The sequence below is a fragment of the Adiantum capillus-veneris genome, chromosome 19 (genome assembly GCF_014529385.1).
Source record: "Adiantum capillus-veneris isolate H3 chromosome 19, ASM1452938v2, whole genome shotgun sequence".
NCBI classification, from domain to species: Eukaryota; Viridiplantae; Streptophyta; class Polypodiopsida; order Polypodiales; family Pteridaceae; genus Adiantum; species Adiantum capillus-veneris.
The window spans coordinates 136,665,918-136,687,772 of NC_140949.1; the positions used below are offsets into that span (position 1 = coordinate 136,665,918).

A 21,855-nucleotide genomic window follows, 5' to 3' on the forward strand; every position below is an offset into this window, starting at 1 on the left:
TCGCGAGTATCTTAATCTCAGATATACCTTGCCCAAGCAATATCTCTTTGTAATCAATGAAAAGATTGTTCGCTCCAAGAAAGAGAAGAGCTTTCTGTGTGAAAACGTTCCGTTTTTGTGATGTATTTTTGTAAAAGCTTGTAACTGACAGGGATTTTGTCCACATTAATACATACGGTGTTTTGAATCTCGTTTCTACGCATACTTTTTTATTCTCAACTTGTTCAAGTTTTTGATTGAAATGTGCAATTTATTTGTTGTGGAACACAAATGTTTTCAATGTTGGTGTCTTTCAATGCGTTGTCACGGGATTTTGTTTAAAATTAAAGTTTTAAGTTATTTTGACATTAATTTAAGTGAATTTCAAAAAGTGGGTTTGGGTTTATAAGTGAGCTTGGATTTATAAGTGACTTTGGGTGGATAAGTGACTTTCTAGTTTTTAAACTTCATTTCTCACATTCACAAAACTCTAGCTCTAAGCTCTCTTCACATCTTCTTTGCGAACAAACCCATGGCAACGTCGCTTATTGATGCACTTCTCACACAATTAGAAAAGGTAGGACTTGCAGATCGAGCACATGAACTACTTAGTGTGTTCAAGGGGGCAATTGACATGTAGGCTACTGCCAACCTTCATGCAGACGCATTCAAAATCTTTCTTGACTACATGGTGCATCACATGGAGGAATATGCCATAATCTTTGAGGGATTTGACACGGCATGGTTGCCAGTGGATTTCTGGAAGCATCTCTATGTGGCTGACAAAAACTTCCGGTTTTTCTTGTTGAGGTTTATTAAAGGCCTCATGGAACGGGACTTCAGGATAGAGGATGAGGATGATCTCATGGATTTGGGCATGGGGTGCATAGGCACCCAATTTATTTCATGGGACATGGTTCTGGAATTACTTGTGCTTGAGGGCATGGACAAGGGAAAATCAAAGGAAAGGGTCAACCAAAGACCTCCTGTGCCCATTGTGGAGGAATCAAATGAAGTTATCAAAGAGATAAATGAGGAGGCCGAAGCATCTATGGCACTCGTACTCTTGCAAGATCCCAGCACCACTGAGGAGGAAGATCGAATGATAGAGGGAGATGAGGTGCTGGAAGAGCTTTCAGACCTCCAAATTCTCACTTTGCATCCAGTGGTGGTGGATGATCGTCAGTTTCTGTTCAGTGACGACATTGCCAAAACTTTAGGGCCTAGAGAAGATGAGTCGCTTGTAGTGCTTGCTATCTATGCGGGCATGAAGGATCCTAGTGAAAAGGAAGAGAAAGTCAATTTTCAAATTGACTTTGAAGACCAAGATCTCCCAGCAAGCCTCTCTTTCCTCCCAGTGAAAATGAACAACAGTTGTGCAAACAGTAGCAAGTACACTAGTGGAAATAAAACCATGTGCCTCTTTCTATGAAAGCGTAACGAAGAGTGCATTTCATCCACACAAACCACTGATCGCGATTGGTAGATATGATTGATCTAGCATCGATCTTACAAAGAAAAATCTTGAAGATAGGGATGAAGAAAATGAAGTAAATAAATCTTAACCTAGTAGAATTTCTAGTATTCCTTACTACAAGTGTTAATATCAATTAAAATGCTTTGCAGACGGCTTATCATGTTGATAAGTTTGCAATGCATACTGGAGGTTCGCGCAACGTCTCCACGGGTAGGGATAGCTCTCTTTGGCACTACGTGATCCATCTGGGGCCATTGATTCTTAGAGTTTCTCACACAGAGTTCTCCAAGAATGGTTTTGTAGAGCTACTAAAGTGTAAAGCATTAAGTGGCATACTCGCTGAAGATTCTCTCACCCTAAAAGCTCAGAAATGTATATTGGTGGACCGAGAGGTAGCATTGTATGCCTTTACAAGCAAACACCCAGGCTTAGTCCTCTCCCACTACGCCTTGAGCCTAGGTCAAGGGTTGACAAACCCAAAGGAAATTGTAAAATCCCTTGGCGTCAATTCGGCCATTCGCCCAATACCCAAAGATGTAATTCATAAAAAAAACAATCGACCATGATGTAACATCCAAATCAATAAAGAATAATTGTTTTTGTCAATGATTCTTGTCACCATTCAGTATCTTTTTATTCATATTGTTCAATAGTTTCCATTTTTTCCCAGCAAGGCACACATGCATAGAACCTCAAACATGCAACCATCGGGCGATTGGGAGGAGCATCTCGGCGATAATTTTTGAAACGGGGGGGGGGGGCGTACGGGATCAAGAAGAGCATGTGATCCTTTGGTGGCGCTGGGCTGGATCAAACGGGACAAAAAAAGCCCCTGTGCGCCACGACGTGCAGGGAGCAATTCTGTCACTGCAGGCGGGGTCGAAAGGGGCAAAAAAAGCCCCTACGCGTCGTGGCACACAGGGACTTTTTTTGCCCCGTCCGACCCCGCCCGCACAATGTACCAATTAAAATTTAACAATTGCATGGAATGGTAGAAATTCACCATTTGATATTATAGAAAAAGATACTAATCTCATAAAGAGATAGTACATGGGATAAATTACATATTATGAAGCATCCTTCATTTCTTAAATTTAATGCTAAGGTTAAATCCGTATTTTTTAATGTTACACCTTTGCATGCGCCATACAGGAGACGCCATCCTAAAAAAGCTGCACCAAAATGTTTTCGACGGCATCCTATAGGGCCAGTAAAACTGTGCGTTGTATTCTTGTAACGGAGTCGCTATATTTATCAATCATCTCTCTCACCACCCGAGAGAAGGTAGCTTTGGTAAGATTGGCTCAATGCTCTTTTGATATTTCCTGATCTCACGCAGAGCCACTGGGCCTGGCTTCCATCTCCGCTTTTTTTGTGTTGGTGGTGGTGGTGGAGGAACCGCCTGCCTCGCCCATTGAGGAGCATCATCTTTGTATTTTTTCATCCTCTCCTCTTGGGTTTGTTGCTCTTCTGGTGTTACCTGGTCCCTTTTTCTTTTTTCACATTGCTTGACTCTCTGAGGGATTTTTGAAGGCTTTGAGCTCCCAGCCTTTGCTTGTTGGGTGGCTTGAGCTTTACCTTGTGCCGCCTTCTTCTCTGTCTCTGCTCGTGCTTGTAAGTTGGCCAAATGAGCTCTCTCCGAGAGAGCTAATCTTTGGACTAGGCATTGCTCAAATTGGACTAGACATTGCTCAATCTCATATACACATGGATGTTGACACTACCCTCTCACTAATCACCAATAATATCACACTATTCAAGTACACACAAACATATGGAACTCTAATTAGCAATATGCGTTCCTACTTGTGCATAGATCCTTCACATGCACACTCCAATCTAATGCAATCACTAACTAGAGACCGAGTAGAAGACAATCTTGCATCAATAACACAAATGAGAGACTTGTCCCCATAGTAATAAGATGAGCTCCAGAGAAAAATGTGCCATATCTAGCCTTGGAATGTATTCAAACAAATAATACGGTGAGGAATCACAATGACTTACAGAAGGGGGGGAAGAGAGAGAGAGAGAGAGAGAGAGAGAGAGAGTAGATCCTTCACACACACACACACACACACACACTTTGATCTCATGCAACAATTAACTAGAGACTAATCAGAAGACAATCTTGCATCAATAACACAAATGAGAGGCCTTGCCCCATAGTAACAAGATGTACCATGCCTTGGAATGTTTTCAAACAAATATAATACAGTGAGGACTCACGATGGCTTCCGGGGAGAGAGAGAGAGAGAGAGAGAGAGAGAGAGAGTCTTCAAACAATGTAACCTCTCATGGACCATCCGAACGCAAAAAACACTCAGCCATTCTTTGACAAAAAGTATACAAAGGCAATCAAAGAACTAAAATTTTACTTTAGAACTATGTAAAATATGTTTAACTATGGCTTTTGATGTGTTTCCTAATCACTCTTAGATCCTATATGCTAGACTTAATGCTCCTCTCTTGGCATTACAGTTGCATTTGGGCATGTCTACATGGCCACTATCCTAGCCAATGATTTAAAGTAACTAGATTGAGGTTTAACTTGCATTTTTTCTTTTTCTTTTTGCATGTTGTCACACTCTCTGATTTTCTTACGTTGGTGCAATTGGCATGTGTGATTTATGTATGTGCATATTCTTCAAGGGATTTTTAATGCATCTGCTCATGCTAAAATTGTTTGAGGAATGATCAAGTAATTGCTTAATTAATTCACTAGTTTTCTAGGCTATCTCTACCAACTTTATATGCAATATTAGATCTTAACTTGTAGTTTTTATTTTTCTTTTTGCATGTTGTCACACTGTCTAATTTTCTTACATTGGTGCAATTGGCATGTTTGATTTATGTATGTGCATATTCTTCAAGGGCTTTTTGATGCACATGATCATGCTAAAATTGCTTGAGGAATGATCAAGTAATTTCTCAGCTCGTAGCCACACAAGCATACATCTCATATGCACTCTTGTAAGTGCGGTTACGTGAACACTTGCCTGTGTCCAAAACAATTGTATGCCCATCAAAGTGGGAGTAAAGTCGACCACTATTGAGAAAGGTAAGAAACCTGGGGAAATTCTGGCAAAGTTTCCTGTGTACAAGGAGCATAAACTCAACTCAGAATGGCATTGATGCAATTGCCACAAATATGCTGAAAGAGATAATGTGCTTGTCATCACACTTTGGGACTCTCATGTACCACCTCTTAATGTCGAGACCTGATATATCAGCCATAATGGGAGTATTTGCAGTTAGGATTGCCACTTGTGCGATGATTGACACTAGCATGATGCACCATAGAGTAAGGAAGGGCATTAGAAGATACATACATGGTATGCATGTTGATTCTAGGGGGGATATACTCTTCCGCACACCGCTAGAGCCTATAAGGGAACATGCATCGACTTCAAGAGAGCCTGTGAGCATATGTTGAGATGAGATTCCTCCCTATACCTCATGTACATACAACTAGGTCCTTCAGTAGTACCACTTATCAGGAAAACTCACCTTTAAGTGGGAGATTGTTGCAATAAAGGTAGTGTGCCTCTTACTCGGCCGGATGCGCTAAACACGTCCGACTGCCCATCCTTTGTACACACCTTATTCTTTAGTAGATATAAGAATAAGGGGCTCTCTCCTCGCTCTTTCATAGATTTTGGTGAGGCTTACTCCACCACTACAAGCATCTTCTTTTCTCTCATGCACACACTCTCACATACTCGCACTTGCTCCCCGATCCTCACAAGTGGTATCAATTGTGAGGATTGAGAGCGATTATGCAATTGTACGAGTGTGCGTGCGTGAGAGAAGAAGGTGACTTGTGTGTGGGTGGAGCTACTCTCCACTATTCATGAGAGAGCCCCTGATTCTCCTATAAGGTGTGTACAAATGATGGGCGGTCATACGCCTCTGGCACATCCGATCGGGATAAGAGGCACATCGCCTTTACCCCAACAAGATCATGATGTTCAGTACAACATGAACAAGGTGAGGATCTCACAAGGGCCTATGTAATGCCACATGGGTGTACGTGTGTGTGTGTGTGTGTGTGTGTGTGAGAGAGAGAGAGAGAGAGAGAGAGAGAGAGAGAGCTTATCTTTGGACTAGGCTCAATCTCATACACACATGGACGTTGACACTACCCTCTCACTAATCACCAATAATATCACACTATTCAAGTACACACAAACATATGGAACTCTAATTAGCATTATGCAATCCTACTTGTGCATAGATCCTTCACATACACACTCCAATCTCATGCAATCACTAACTAGAGACCGAGTAGAAGACAATCTTGCATCAATAACACAAATGAGAGACTTCTCCCCATAGTAATAAGATGGCCTCCAGAGAAAGAAAGAGAGAGAGAGAGAGAGAGTAGATCCTTCACACACACACACTTTGATCTCATGCAACAACTAGCTAGACACTAATTAGAAGACAATCTTGCATCAATAACACAAATGAGAGGCCTTGCCCCATAGTAACAAGATAATCTGAGAGAAAAATGTACCATGCCTTGGAATGTTTTCAAACAAATATAACATTGTGAGGACTCACGATGGCTTAGAGAGAGAGAGAGAGAGAGAGAGAGAGAGAGTAGATCCTTCACACACACACACTTCGATCTCATGCAACAACTAACTAGACACTAATTAGAAGACAATCTTGCATCAATAACACTAATGAGAGGCCTTGCCCCATAGTAACAAGATAATCTGAGAGAAAAATGTAGCATGCCTTGGAATGTTTGAAACAAATATAACATTGTGAGGACTCACGATGGCTTAGAGAGAGAGAGAGAGAGAGAGAGAGAGTAGATCCTTCACACACACACACTTCGATCTCATGCAACAACTAACTAGACACTAATTAGAAGACAATCTTGCATCAATAACACAAATGAGAGGCCTTGCCCCATAGTAACAAGATAATCTGAGAGAAAAATGTACCATGGCTTGGAATGTTTTCAAACAAATATAACATTGTGAGGACTCACGATGGCTTACCGCGAGAGCGAGAGAATCTTCAAACAATGTTAACTCTCATGGACTATCAGAATGCAAAAAACACTCGGGCATTCTTTGACGAAAAGTATACAAAGGCAATCAAAGAACTAACATTTGATGTTAGAACTATGTACAATATGTTTAACTATGGCTTTTGATGTGTTTCACTTACTTATATGAGTGTATATTCAATTCTCTTAGCTATAGGACATTGGATGTGGACGCGTGTTGTTGACCCAGCACATGCAATATTATTTTAGTGCTTAGCAATTATTAGAGATCTTTCATCTCAATACTCCAAGCAAAGGAAGGGACAGAGACCAATGACATTTTTGTGACCCCAAAGGGGTCTTATATCCATTGAGTGGCTGCAATCTTGCGGAGGGATACAGTGTAATAATCAGTTGTGGTTGACCGGCCGAGTAATATAGCTATCCAAGGGTGGGATGCGGTACAATCGACGGCCATGAAGATGCGGCAACGCAAAGATCAACATCCTCACCGATTCTTTGTAGGCGTGACGCTTGTGGTCCGTCAAGTTACGCGCATTGAAACTTACATGAAGCCGACGCTTGCGACGCTTGAGAGTAATATGTACGCTAGTGCTCGAAGTACTGCTGCCAGCTGCTGCTGAAACTATATTTTCTTTTGTACGCATGAGATACATGAGCCCACCCACATGCTTATACACAGTCGACCATGGGGTCCCAATCCATGGTATATAGGGCACAATATCTCCCTTGTTCACCACCCTGTAGCTCCTGCCGTCTTTCACCACATTCATGTCGAAATCCTGAGCAAACTCCGTGTTTCCCACCCGCGGCGATCCCACCGTCACGCACCATATCTGTGCTTTTTTGTATGCCACATATTGACACCATTGCGCACACAGTGTCGCCAATGCACCTCCGAGGCTGTGCCCCATGCAAATCACGCGGCGCACATTTTTTGCATGTGCTCCTAGCTGTTCGGCCACCATGCGTATGTTCTCGTCGGGCCTAATTAATTCAAAGAAAAAGGGTGGGATCAGTTATTAATATGATGAAGATCAAGAAGCCATTAATTATGGATTCATGAGAGGGAGAGAAGGGGGGGGGGAGGGGCATTCACACGACAGATCAGATTTCCCACATTAATGTCCGAGAGCTATAATTCCCACATTGTGTACCCAACATATGCACGGTCCTAATATCCTTAAGTACTGTAGCTCAATATGATGTTCATCACTCTAGGGAGAAACAACGTCGTGGGAAATTCCACAAGAAGCTTTTGGACACCATCCCACTATGCGACGAGGGGGGCGGTAGTTCCCGAGCCCCACGTCGTCCAAGTGATGCTGAGAGCTCTATAATCAAGGCTCGGGAAACATCTTTTATGGAGCAGGCTTTGCAACAAAAAATTTCATAATTTGAATCGGCTTGAGAACCTTCTTGCCCAAAATAGAGGCGGCCATTTTTCATTTTGAAGAGGCTTTAGCCTAGAATCTAGATAAAGGAGCCCTGGAGTCTATATTCCATGGGAGAAAGAGGGCCAAAAAAACATTTTGTGAGAGAATCGAGCCATTAGCCTATTAACATTTGTACCTGGAAGTCTTTGTCACGTCTCGAAATGCAAGTTGGAAGCCTTCATGAGCCTTTATGGCGGGGTCGGCCCGGTATGCAATCTTATTAGATGCATCATAGAGCTCCACAGGGATTTGGCGCTTCATCACATCAGTTGTGAGGTCTCTTACCAGGGAATCCAGATCCTCAAGTTTTAACTCTGTGCCTCGGAAGGCAAAGGCAAGCGACCCATCCTCCAACACGCACACATGAACCTCTGTATCTGTTTTGATGCCCCATCTGAGAACACAAGGGTCTTGTACATCTCTAATTAGCTGGCTTCTTCGTACGAATGGAAACTCATCGGCCATGCTTTTATCCTCGTATGCAGCAATCGCCATATCCAGGAATGGATGAATGTCTACAAACTCCTTGTGATGCTCTTCTCTGCTGTTAGCGTCTGAATCGCTGTCGGAGTCGCTGCTGCTGTTCTCTTCCATGTTGTTTACTGCACTCGTCATGCAAAACACATTGAGATCATAATGTAAGAGCCTATATTTACTGATTCCCAACAAGTTTTTGACATCTTCCCATGTGGGTAGATAGGTCATCAAAATATGCATGTGTCTGTATAATCACAAGCAAATATGTTGATCCAAGCCATGTATAAATAATTAGAGTACAATTTGCAGTTCGATCGATGTGATGGCAGATCGTGCAAAATTGTGAGAAAATGTAGGTTTCTAATTAAGTTCTGAACAAATCTAAGCCGAGTAGATGAATACAACAATCACGTGACATGTTAATGCAGATGCTTACAATCTCGGTCTCCAGTGATGTGGTCAAGGACAGCTTGCACGGGGTCGTTGGATGTGAGGGCAGCGACCGTGCATCGAACGATGCTCTCGAGCGTTTCAACTATGCCTTTTCCGGCCATGGCTTATTATAACCACAGCTAGAGCAGGCAATATGTATTGTGGGTGCTTGGATATAAATGCAACGGGTGACTGAAATATATACTGAGCCACAGCTTCGACAACATCGTTTTACACGGCCATCTTTCTGTGAATAGTCAAGCGTGGATCTTGCGCGTATATGCAGCCTGACTCTCAAATTTTTAAAATGGATCAGCATTGAGCAAGTGGGTTTGGAGCATTGTGTGTCTCTGTGTGTGTGTGTGTGTGTGTGTGTGTGTGTGTGTGTGTGTGTGTGTGTGTGTGTGTGTGTGTGTGTGTGTGTGGATCAGCATTGAGCAAGTTGGTTTGGAGCATGTGAAGAAGCCTATAGGCACTCACCAAAATGAGGAGCCCAGTCCCACTTCCTACTAGTAGTATTAGTCATATTAAGTGAATGATATTAAGAAGTACACACGCCATTTAAGAACACTTAGGAGACAAGCTCGTTTAGATACTTAATGCCCTTAATATATTCATTTCTTTCCTTGTATTAGGCACCTCTCAAGAAGACTAATAAAACCAATGACAATTGGATGTGAAAGAGTTACTTTTCTTCCTGGTTGTCATTCACCCTTCTCTCTCTTACTCACCTACATGGTCTACTTGCCCTCAAGGCCCGTGCCTTGCCCTTTTGCATGCCTATTTCCTATTGGTTAGCTTAATGAAGCCTTATAGCAAGTGAGAGTGAGCCTTTGTACCTTAGTCAAACCTTCCTCTCTGAGCCATATGACTCACCTCTTCTTCTGGAAGTCTCCATCAGCCCATGCATGCTCCATGCATGTCCATGTGCTAATCCTATGTGGCATGCTAGCATGGCTTGCTTATGTGGCATTAACCTTTATACCTTAGAATGACCATAGTCTTTTAATTCACCATGGTCTGAAAGAATATATCATAAATCATTAGGACCATCTTTTAGCTATACCTTAGGAGAGGCTATGTGGTCGCCTCAAGGTAGCGGTTACCTGCTAATTTGGGATTGACCAATTTAATTAGTCCTAGGTAGGCTCCTAATACCTTAGACCACATACTTAGTCTTCACCCAGTATATTGACAAAGTCAGATGTGTTTCCTAAAATTTAGGAGGATTCCCTATAATTTAGGAATTGCTAAATTATAGCCTACAATGTACCCTGACTTCTTATTTAATGGCCCTAGCCTTAAGGACTTGGAACACTTACCTTTGGAAGCTTCAATGAAGCAAACCGTCAGGTCCTTTAGCTCCATTACATGAGCATTACTCTTTGGTAGATTGTCTCCATTTGGACCTTTAGGGAGATGCTAACATCTCTCTCTTCTTGATTTTGTGATGAAACAAGTTTAATAGCATATTGTAATATTCTAACGCTTGTTTCCTTTATCCTCCTATATTAAATGATCATTTTAATAAGAGAGAATCATTTGGAATAGTTAGATATTAGTTTTTATGACATTACCTCGCCCTTGAAATCATAGTCGTCCTTGACTATGAGGTATATATGGTAAAGCATATTCGTTAGTCCATGTTGCATAGTGGGTATAGGATCCCATCGTACCCTACGACATCATGCCACAACGGATGACTAATCTATTTGGTGCTTGAGAGGCTAAGCTGCCGTAAGCATGTCTGCGCTTTAGTCAATATCATACTTCCAAAGTAAAGTGACAAGTTTTACTTGGTGTTTGGGAGACGTAGTCGCCTCAAACATGATCCTATGCATGCATATATTTTAAATTTGTGCACAATAAAAGTGAAAGAGAGTCTTATAAGGCAAATGTTTATTTATTCACATTGAATTTACATATGCTTACTAGATTGTATCATTGTAAGCATTGACAAGGTTCATGTCATCCTTAAGCTGTACTCCTTGCATCCACTTAGCATCTTCGAAAGGATAGTTTTTGAATTTGGTCTTATCACTTCTTAATACCTTATCTTCATGTCGTGGGATGGATTCTGGTTGGAGTATCTCTTCTTGGTCTTCCATCTCGGGAGGATCTTCTATAGTTTCTTATGTTGGGAGCTCTCCTTTGAAAGGCTTGAGTAGGCTCACATAAAAAGCATTGTGAATGAGCCAGTGGTTGGGTAACTTTAATTTATAATCCGTTTCATTGATTGGCTTAAGAATGTGGAATGGACCGTAGTATCTTTTTGCTAGTTTAGCATAGTACTTTTGGTGTCTATTCTTACCCGGAGTTTGCCTTAAGCGAGCCTTGGGAAACTTAAGTAATACCCATTCATTTTCTTTAAAGGTTAAGGCTCTTCTATGCTTGTTAGCAGCAACCTTTTTCCTTTGGAACATAAATGGTTCTTCTTTCTTCCCTAATGCAAGGGATGAAATTATATCCTTGAAATCGGGATCAATAGCATAATCATTTATCATAGATGATAGATCATTGTGAAGCTTTAATGAAGCAAACCGTCACGTCCTTGAGCTCCATTACATGATCATTGCTCTTTGGTAGACTGTCTCCATTTGGACCTTTATAGGAGATGCTAACATCTCTCTCTTCTTGATTCTATGCTATGAGACTTGTCTCATAGCATATTGTAATATTCTAACCCTTGTTTCTTTTATCCTCCTATTATATTAAATGATCAATTTAATAAGACAGAATCATTTGGAATAGTTAGATATTAGTTTTTATGACATGGTCCCCCACTCAAACAAGGTGAGGGACGCATGATGTCCTTCATAAGAGGGGGGAGAGAGAAAGCTATGGTATCTGCAGCATGTGTGGAAAGAGAATAGAGTGGGTTGGCATTCACCAAAATATATTAGTAGTGACTAAAAGATATAGATAGATAACAAATTTCATTGCCAGACAAAAGAGCTTAGAGTCTTCTTAAAACATATCTCTTATGGACCACCCCAACTCAAACAAGTTTAAGGACTCACAATGTTCTTCATTTTTTTATTTTATTTTTTTTGTTTTTTTTTTTTTTGGTGGTTGGGGGGGGGGGGGGGGGGGGGGGGGGGAGAGAGATGGTATGTGCACCATGTGAAGAAGGTGAACAGAGTTGGTTGCTAATCACCAAAATAAATTAGCATTGACTAAAAGATATAAATAGATAATAGATTTCATTATTAGACGAGCTTAGAGGCTAAAAGATATATAGATAGACAGATTTCATTAATAGACAAAAGAGCATTTCGTTAATAGACAAAAGATCTTAGGGTCTTATGGACCAAAATAAATTAGCATTGACAAAAAGATATATATAGATAACAGATTTCCTTAATAGACAAAAGATCTTAGAGTCTTCATGAACTGTCTCTTTTAATTATGGACCACCCTACAAGGGTGAGGGACTCACGATGGACTTTATAGGTGGTTGTTGTGTTTGGGGGGGGGGGGGAGGGGGACGAGAGAGAGAGAGAGAGAGAGGGAGAGAGGTGAATAGCACATGTCTAGTGAGTAACTGTGTGTGTGTGTGTGTGTGTGTGTGAGAGAGAGAGAGAGAGAGAGAGAGAGAGAGAGAGAGATGGTATATACAGCATGTGAAGAAGCGTATAGAGTGAGTTGGCACTCACCAAAATAAGAGTTGAGTCCCACTTCCTACTAGTAGTATTAGTGATATTAAATGAGAGACAAGCTCCTTTAGAGAGAGAGAGAGAGAGAGAGAGAGAGAGAGAGAGAGAGAGAGACTTTATGAAAACTCTAATCTCCTTTGTCTAATAATGAAATCTGTTATTTATTTATATCTTTTAGTCAATGATAATTTATTTTGGTGAGTTCCAACCAGCTCTATGCACCTTCTTCACATGCGTTGCATATACCTTAGCTCTCTCTCTCTCTCTCTCTCTCTCTCTCTCTCTCTCTTTATGAAAAACACCATGAGTCCCTCAACTTGTTTGAGTTGGGGTGCCCATAAGAGATACATTTTTATTTTTATTTTGCAAAACTCACAATTGTGAGTGGATAGTATTAAGAACATCAGCAATATACAACAATCTTGAGCTCAGCCTCGAGGGTCCCAGGATTGCACGTTATCTGCTCGGCAGAAAAGCCACTACCACTCCTAGGCTTTCCCTATTACAAGATGGTATGTATTGTTCTAGACCAATCCTCTGAGGCTTGTTTGCCTCCGATCATGTGAATCGCCACTTTGCTCTCTTGTATGATTTCACAAAAGCTTGCCACACCCATATCCCCCTCAAACACGCGCGGTTCCTTTCTTTCCAAATATGGCGGTGCAAGAAGTAGTACCTGATTATTTGAGTGCAGAGAAGAAGAGCAAGACTTCCCAACCTATTACTACCAAAAAACAGATCATTCTTGAAGAACTTAATTTGCCATGTCCTTTGAATCCACTTGCATAATTTCCCAGCCATGCCCCTGATTGCTTGGCATCCCATAAAAAGGTGGGCTAGGTCTTCACTAGCCATTTTGCACCTTGAGCAACGATCGGACCTGATGCCTCTTTCTTGTACCTTTACTCCCGTCGGCAGAGCACCCCACATCACTTTCCACAAAAATATCTTCATATACTGAGGCTACCTTGGCTTCCAGATGTTCTCCATGACTCCCTCCCACTGCTTTTCCATCCATTGCCTCTTCCATAATTTGTTCAGGGGGCTACACCAATTAGCCTTGTGTATTAATGCATGGTAAATGCCTTTAGAGTGTGGCTTCCAACAGAGGCTACTCCCGGGCCATCTCCGAGCATCCCATTCAAATTTGGATTCACAAATTGGAATCACCACCTTATCAAGCTCTTTCATCACCCTGTGGACTAGTAAGGTCTCAAAGCCATTCAATTGAAATTGGATGGCTATAGAGTTAGCAGTTTTCCAGCACTTCATATTTCCATCCCAAAATTGCTCTAGTCGAATGAGCCCCTTATTGTTCACATTCCTGGCCATTTCTATCCAGTAGAGGATTTGCAGCGGCCCCAATATGTTAGAGAGCCAAGGGGACCAGTGCAAAATGGAGTTCTTAAAGTATCTAGTTACTTCACCCCATTCCAAAACCGTTGCTGCACTTTTGCACTTCCTCATTAGCTCCCCTGAGAGTCCACCAGATCTAAGATAAGACCACTTCGGGGTAAGAAGTTTGTTGTGCATCACAACCCCCTTCCACTTTCCCCCTTTCGAACCCAGTTTTTCTGCATCAAGCATTTCCTTGGTCATGATAGCCCAAGCTTGGTCCTGTTTAGCCAATGAGACCATAGATTTGGCACAAAGGGCCTCAGCATGGGATACAGGGTTACTAATGACGAACCCTCCTTGGTCTACCCGGCGAGCAACTACCTCCCATCTAGCGCACTGCCATGGCCGGGATGTTTTCGTGTTGTTCTTCCAAAAAAACCTTTTCACTGGTTTTAAGAATTCCTTCCAGTTACATTTAGCCATCTTGAGCACGGGGCTGAGGAAAGCAATATACGGGATCATAAAAGCATTAATCACTCTAATCCAGCTTTGGAAGGGGAGGAGAACAAACTCCCATCTTCTCATTTTTTAGATTATTTTGTCAAGGACGCATTGAAATCTTTGACTGTGGGTTACGTCCACCCCTAGGGGGGCTCCTAAGTGTCTAAATATACTGCCTTTTGAAATGATCTCTCTTGTCTAGAATGCAAGGTCAAAAGAGTCATTCTCCGACAAACAGGGAGATTAGTCTTGACTTCTCTATATTGCACTTGGATCCCGAGGCCACTGCAAAATTTTGCACAATCTCCAGTGCTCTCGTGACAACTTGAGGGCACGCCTTCAAGAATAGGAGTGAATCATCTGCGAACATTTTTGCCAGTAGCTGGTCGTTTCCCGGTAATGCTAGACCTTGGATCTCTCCCCGTGCAGCACTAGCTTCGAGCATCGTAATGAGAGGATGCGACCCGATGGCAAAAATCAAGGGGGCCAGGGGACATCCTTGCTTAATAGACCTTTTAACCTCAAGAGATCCCACAATTTTGTCATTAAACAGGAGCTCTGATTGGTTGCCAACGCCAAGTGTGCATATGAGGCGACAGAGGCGAGGCCCAAAGCCCAGAGCTCCCATGATTTCTTCTATATAGAACCATTCTATCCTATTATAGGCTTTGTCAAGGTCCAGTTGCAGTAAGACGCACTCTTGCTTGGAGAAAGATGCATACTCTATTCCTACCATTGCTGCCAAGATATTTTCATATATATATCTCCCTTTAATGAACTCGTGTTGATGGGGGGAGATGGTCTGACTCAAGAGGGGGGCAAGTCTCAAAGCTATCCCCTTGGCAATGATTTTGTATGCTACTGACATCATTGTAATGGGATGCCAATGCTTAAGTTGAGAGGACCAGATCTGTTTGGGAATGGGCTTGATAAGCCCTCTCTTAACACTTGCATCCAACGACTCTTCGGAAACAACTTGATTGGCCATCCGTGTGACTGGACCCTAGAGATCATCCCAAAATTCCCTGAAGAATTTAGATGTTAGTCCATCCCATCCGGGGGACTTTTCATTGCCAAGAGCTTTTAGTGCCGCTGAGCATTCCTCCTCAGAGAAGGCTTTTTCCATGTGGTTGGCTTCCTCCTGGGGAACCTTCTTCTCAACACTCCCAAGTAAAGATGCTCGGGCTTCTTCCACTTCCTGAGATTGGGTCTCTGGCTGGCCGATAATCTGGCTGAGGTACTTGAGCGTAAGTGTAGCCATCTCATCTTGGTTTTGAATTGTATTCCCTTTCTCATCATCGAGTACTTGCACACGGCCTCGACTTTTCCTCACTTTCAGAGCTCTAAAAAAATGTGCTTGGTTAGAAGGCTTTGGTTGAAGGAAAGTTTCCCTAGATAGCAATCTCACCTTCTTGATTTCCTCCAGTTGTTCATTGGCCGGGTAAGATTTAGCTTCAAGCCATCGCTTGTGCTCATCCTCGGTAGCCAGTCCGGCAGCCTTCCTAGAGGCTAACTGCGCTACCTCCTCTATGAGATGTTTGATATGTGCCTCATTGGATTTTTTAACCCGTGGGCCCGAAGTTTTGATAGCTTTTTGTACACTCCGAACAAATATCTTCCAAGCACTAGGTTTATTCATCCCCACATCTTTCTTGAGCTTCCCCAATGCTTTCTTGGTGATGCTTCTGAAGAGAGGGTCTTTGAACAGGTGTGTCCCTGTAACAAGAAGCTTTTTCTCCCCTCTTGGGGATTGCCCCCCCCCCCCCCCCCCTTTATCTTTCTTGAGTTGTAAGTGTAATGGCATGTGATCAGAGAGTCTTTTTGTTGAGATTACCTTCATCTCTAACGATGATGAGATCCAGTCAGCTTGATGAGAGAAGGAGCATCTGTCCAGCCCGAAGGCAGTGCGGGCATATTGAAGGCTTGTGTAGGTGAATCCATGAATGCTGTTCCATCGGCCCACTTCCCGCAAGTCAATCATAGCCCACTTCTCATATAAGCTCAGCCATTTAGACTTTTCTGAGCTAGCCAGGAGACTGGCGGAGCCTGTTCTATCCTTGCTTTTCTCGACCATATTAAAGTCTCCTACCATCAGCCACTCCCCTTCGATCAGAGTATCCCTGAGCTGCATCCATAGTTTAGCTCTATCCTTTGCGTTGCAATGGCCGTAAACATTTACTATGGTGGTAGGTTGACTGCCCCATCTAATTCTAAGACTAAGGACTCTTTCGGAGGGGTGGTTTAGAACTACCTTTGGCTCCAAATCTCTGTCAGCAATGCAGAAGACACCACTGAAACCGTCGCTTCCTTCCCCATAAAAGATAAGTTTTTTCCCTACAACCTGTTTTCTCTTGCAACGAGCATCCAAATGGTGTTCTTGGATGGCCCAATAATTGACTGCTTTCTCTTTCTTCACTTCTTCCTAGAAGAGAGTGCCCTTCTTCTGGGTTTTTAATCCCTTCATGTTCCAAGATTGAATAGAGAGATGTTGACCGCTGGGTCAACAACACAACATAACTCAAGTTTCGTACCCGGAAGTCTTATCTTTTGCGAGTTATGAAATGCTGCGGATTATGGCTATAAACGTCATTTGTAATGAGTAGTTATTCTAGTTTCAGAAGCCAGGGTGCAATGGCACCTCCAGATTGTAAATACAAAGCCATTTGACCCTTTCAACCCCATTTTTGGTTAAACCTAAGGTAACCTTAGTATATAAGGTACCTAGGTCATTTTGTAAGGGGGATCATACTTTAATCATAATCAAAACTTTAGCGCTGCCGTCTACTGTGTGTGAGAGAGAAAGAGAGTGAGCGTGAGCTTTATCCTCTAGCTACGCCCGGCTTGCTCAACACATTGGAGATCCGACTGCACCATTGCTGTAGGCTCGAGGAGAGCTACGCGACAACGCCAAGCATTCCACGTGAGACAAAGCACACACGGCGACGCATCTATGAGCTATTTGTGGCCGTAAGTGTATCAAACGATGTCTGTTTTCTGCGTGCTAGTACTCTATAGAATCGTGGCGACATAAGCTACGCATAGGTACTCATAAATTTCAGTTTCGGGCACTTTCAAAATTCTGCTCTGTCATCCTACGCGTTTTCTGTAGATGGGTTTAGAGTGAGGGTTTTGAGTGTAGAAGCATAGGGACAGGTGTATCCTAGTGAGGGGATGGTGTTCCTTAAGTTTCGTACGAATCTGGCATGATTAGGTGAGTTACCTTCCGTATGTGTATATGTGGCTAGGTGGTGTAGTTGAGAGCAATGAGGTCCTTGATTGTGGTTTAGTTGGCCTTCCAGAGTGTTGTATGTGTAGGATGGTCTCAGCCTGACAAGCTAAAGAGATTTTCTCCGTGTGCCTATCGTGTCATCTGTGTCCTCGATTGACATTATGTTGATCTAGGTAGTGTTTGCATGCACTTCATGGGTGTGTGAGTCGCTCCCGCAACATTGGCGCCGTTGCCGGGGACACAAGGACCTAAGTAGGTTTTCTACTAACACTCGTGTGATGGTTGCTTGATTTAGTTTCGGCTAAAGAAAGCGTTTTTCTTAAGGGGATCCGGAAGAGGATATTCCGCGATCAAGTGGATAGCCAGGAAGCGTGTGTCTTGCCGAGGGTCTGCGAATAGATAGGTTTAGTTAGGATCTCTGGATTAGAGTAGTTGTTGGTGGTCGAGTGATTTGTGAGGTGATAAAAGCGTTTACTAGTTCGTGTGTGGCACTGAAGCGTTTTTCTATTCATAGATGCAAAACCCCATATGATTTGTAGGAGTAGCTTTAGGTAAGTGATCCGATTCTGATCTAGAGCTATTCAGCATTGAATTATTTGCTAAAGTGCTTGATTGCATTTGAAATCACAGAAAAGTGTGCTTTTGAGGGTAAAAATGCATTAAACAAGCTTTTGTGGATATTTTGTATGACTGACTGATGTTGTGCATATAAAAGAGCATTTGCAAGGGTTCTGTGAAGAAAACCTGCAATTCTGTAAACATAGACATCCTCCGCGCGTAGGATGTCTCAAGGGGATTTTGGAGACATTTTGACATCCAAAATTTACTGTGATCACATATTCTTGTTATATGCATCAAGAAGCACCTTGGGTAGAAACAGAAGTCCATTCTGAGAAAAAACGACATCCTACGCGTAGGATGTCTATAGGGTGATCTGGTGGAAATTTTGAAATTCAAAGTTGACCAGTGTGTTCAGAAGGTAGGTTTTACCCTATTTTCACTTAGAAAGGGGAACTTGACCATATCTTGGCAGGATAAGACCAAAAGACGAAAATTGCCAGACATCCTACCCAAATTGTGTCCAAGGCATAATTTTTGAGACCAAACCATAGGGTGACTTCATGTGCATGTTATACATGATATTTTGAGTGCATGTGAGAGTTTTCAACTCATTTGGGTGAGAAAATTGGGTTTTAAGCAGACTTTAGCGTTTTTTAAAATAGAAAAAAAGACAAGAGTAGCTAGTTTTGAGGTCTTTTGACATCCAAATTAAAATCTAAGCATACCAGTGGGTTGCTGAAAACTAGGGGAATCTTTGGTCCAAGTTTGGGTTCATTCTGAGCAAAAAGACATCCTACGCGTAGGATGTCTACTGCATAATTCTGAAACCAAAATTCTATTGTGACCATAACATGCTGTCATATAGCCTTAGATAAGCCTCCTATGCAAATTTGGTCCAATTTAGAGTTGATTTGACTTAGGAATTCATCAGAACAAACATCAAGCTTTTAGAACAGATTCTTGATCATTTGACTTGTCTCATAGCATATTGTAATATTCTAACCTTTGTTTCTTTTATCCTCCTATTATATTAAATGATCAATTTAATAAGAGAGAATCATTTGGAATAGTTCGATATTAGTTTTTATGACATGGTCCCCCACTCAAACAAGGTGAGGGACGCATGATGTCCTTCATAAGAGGGGGGAGAGAGGAATCTATGGTATATGGAGCATGTGTGGAAAGAGAATAGAGTGGGTTGGCATTCACCAAAATATATTAGTAGTTACTAAAAGATATAGATAGATAACAAATTTCATTAATAGTCAAAAGAGCTTAGAGTCTTCTTAAAACATATCTCTTATGGACCACCCCAACTCAAACAAGTTTAAGGACTCACAATGTTCTTCATTTTCTTTTTGTTTTTTTTTGTTTTGTTTTTTGTGGGGTGCGGGGGGGGGGGGGGGGGGGGGGGGGGGGGGGGGGGGGGGGTGGTGTTGTGGGTTTGGGGGAGAGAGGGAGAGAGAGATGGTATGTGCACCATGTGAAGAAGGTGAATAGAGTTGGTTGCTAATCACCAAAATAAATTAGCATTGACTAAAATATATAAATAGATAATAGATTTCATTATTAGACGAGCTTAGAGGCTAAAAGATATAGATAGATAACAGATTTCATTAATAGACAAAAGAGCATTTCGTTAATAGACAAAAGACCTTAGGGTCTTATGGACCAAAATAAATTAACATTGACAAAAAGATATATATAGATAACAGATTTCCTTAATAGACAAAAGATATTAGAGTCTTCATGAACTGTATCTTTTAATTATGGACCACCCTACAAGGGTGAGGGACTCACGATGGACTTTATAGGTGGTTGTTGTGGTGTGTGTGGTGGGTTGTTTGGGGGGGGGGGGGGGGGGGGGGGAGGGAGGGAGGAGGAGAGAGAGAGAGAGAGAGAGAGAGAGAGTGAGGGGGAGAGGTGAATAGCACATGTCTAGTGAGTAACTGTGTGTAATTAAAAAAGATTAATTTGAGGCTATGAGAGAGAGAGAGAGAGAGAGAGAGAGAGAGAGAGAGAGAGAGGGCACGGAAGAGGTGGGCGCTATGGTATATGTAGCACATGACAAAGATAATTAAGAAATTTGATATTAACTAGAAATAAATTGTATTAGTGAACAAGGTGAGGACTGAAGAAGGTGAACAATGTGTGTGTGTGTGTGTGTGTGTGTGTGTGTGTGTGTGTGTGTGAGTGAGAGAGAGAGAGAGAGAGAGAGAGAGAGAGAGAGAGAGAAGCGACTAGCACATGTCTAGTGAGCAACTGTGTGTAATTAAAAGAGATTAATTTGAAGCTCTATGAGAAAAAGAGGGCGCGAGGGAGGCGACCAATATGGTACATGTAACACATGTCAAAGATAATTAAGGGCTTTGATACTAACTAGAAATAAACTACATCAGTGAGGAATGAACAATGTGTGTGTGTGTGTGTGTGTGTGTGTGTGAGAGAGAGAGAGAGAGAGAGAGAGAGAGAGAGAGAGAGAGAGAGAGAGAGATGGTATATGCAGCATGTGAAGAAGCGTATAGAGTGAGTTGGCACTCACCAAAATAAGAGTTGAGTCCCACTTCCTACTAGTAGTATTAGTGATATTAAATGAGAGACAAGCTCCTTTAGAGAGAGAGAGAGAGAGAGAGAGAGACTTTATGAAAACTCTAATCTCCTTTGTCTAATAATGAAGTCTGTTATTTATTTATATCTTTTAGTCAATGATGATTTATTTTGGTGAGTTCCAACCAGCTCTATGCACCATCTTCACATGCGTTGCATATACCTTAGCTCTCTCTCTCTCTCTCTCTCTCTCTCTCTCTCTCTCTCTCTCTCTCTCCCCCCTTATGAAAAACACCATGAGTCCCTCAACTTGTTTGAGTTGGGGTGCCCATAAGAGATACATTTTTATTTTTATTTTGCAAAACTCACAATTGTGAGTGGATAGTATTAAGAACATCAGCAATATACAACAATCTCGAGCTCAGCCTCGAGGGTCCCAGGATTGCACGTTATCTGCTTGGCAGAAAAGCCACTACAACTCCTAGGCTTTCCCTATTACAAGATGTTATGTATTGTTCTAGACCAATCCTCTGAGGCTTGTTTGCCTCCGATCATGTGAATCTCCACTCTGCTCTCTTGTATGATTTCACAAAAGCTTGCCACACCCATATCCCCCTCAAACACGCGGCGGTTCCTTTCCAAAAGAGGCTACTCCTGGGCCATCTCCGAGCATCCCATTCAAATTTGGATTCACAAATTGGAATCACCACCTTATCAAGCTCTTTCATCACCCTGTGGACTAGTAAGGTCTCAAAGCCATTCAATTGAAATTGGATGGCTATAGAGTTAGCAGTTTTCCAGCACTTCATATTGCCATCCCAAAATTGCTCTAGTCAAATGAGCCCCTTATTGTTCACATTCCTGGCCATTTCTATCCAATAGAGGCTTTGCAGCGGCCCCAATATGTTAGAGAGCCAATGCGACCAGTGCAAAATGGAGTTCTTAAAGTATCTAGTTACTTCGCCCCATTCCAAAACCGCTGCTGCACTTTTGCACTTCCTCATTAGCTCCCCTGAGAGTCCACCAGATCTAAGATAAGACCACTTCGGGGTAAGAAGTTTGTTGTGCATCACAACCCCCTTCCACTTTCCCCCTTTCGAACCCAGTTTTTCTGCATCAAGCATTTCCTTGGTCATGATAGCCCAAGCTTGGTCCTGTTTAGCCAATGAGACCATAGATTTGGCACAAAGGGCCTC

At 42.2% G+C, this 21,855-nt stretch overlaps 1 protein-coding gene across 1 annotated transcript; it reads right to left on the reverse strand.

The window, feature by feature from the left end:
• Window positions 1-6,871: 6,871 nt before the first annotated feature.
• Window positions 6,872-8,512, reverse strand: LOC147434932 (phospholipase A1-Igamma1, chloroplastic-like). Its single transcript, XM_086490054.1, has 2 exons — window positions 8,055-8,512; window positions 6,872-7,469 (listed from the first exon to the last, which is right to left on the reverse strand). Exons 1-2 carry the CDS (start codon window positions 8,510-8,512, stop codon window positions 6,872-6,874), a joined length of 1,056 nt encoding a protein of 351 aa, XP_086346180.1.
• Window positions 8,513-21,855: the final 13,343 nt, after the last annotated feature.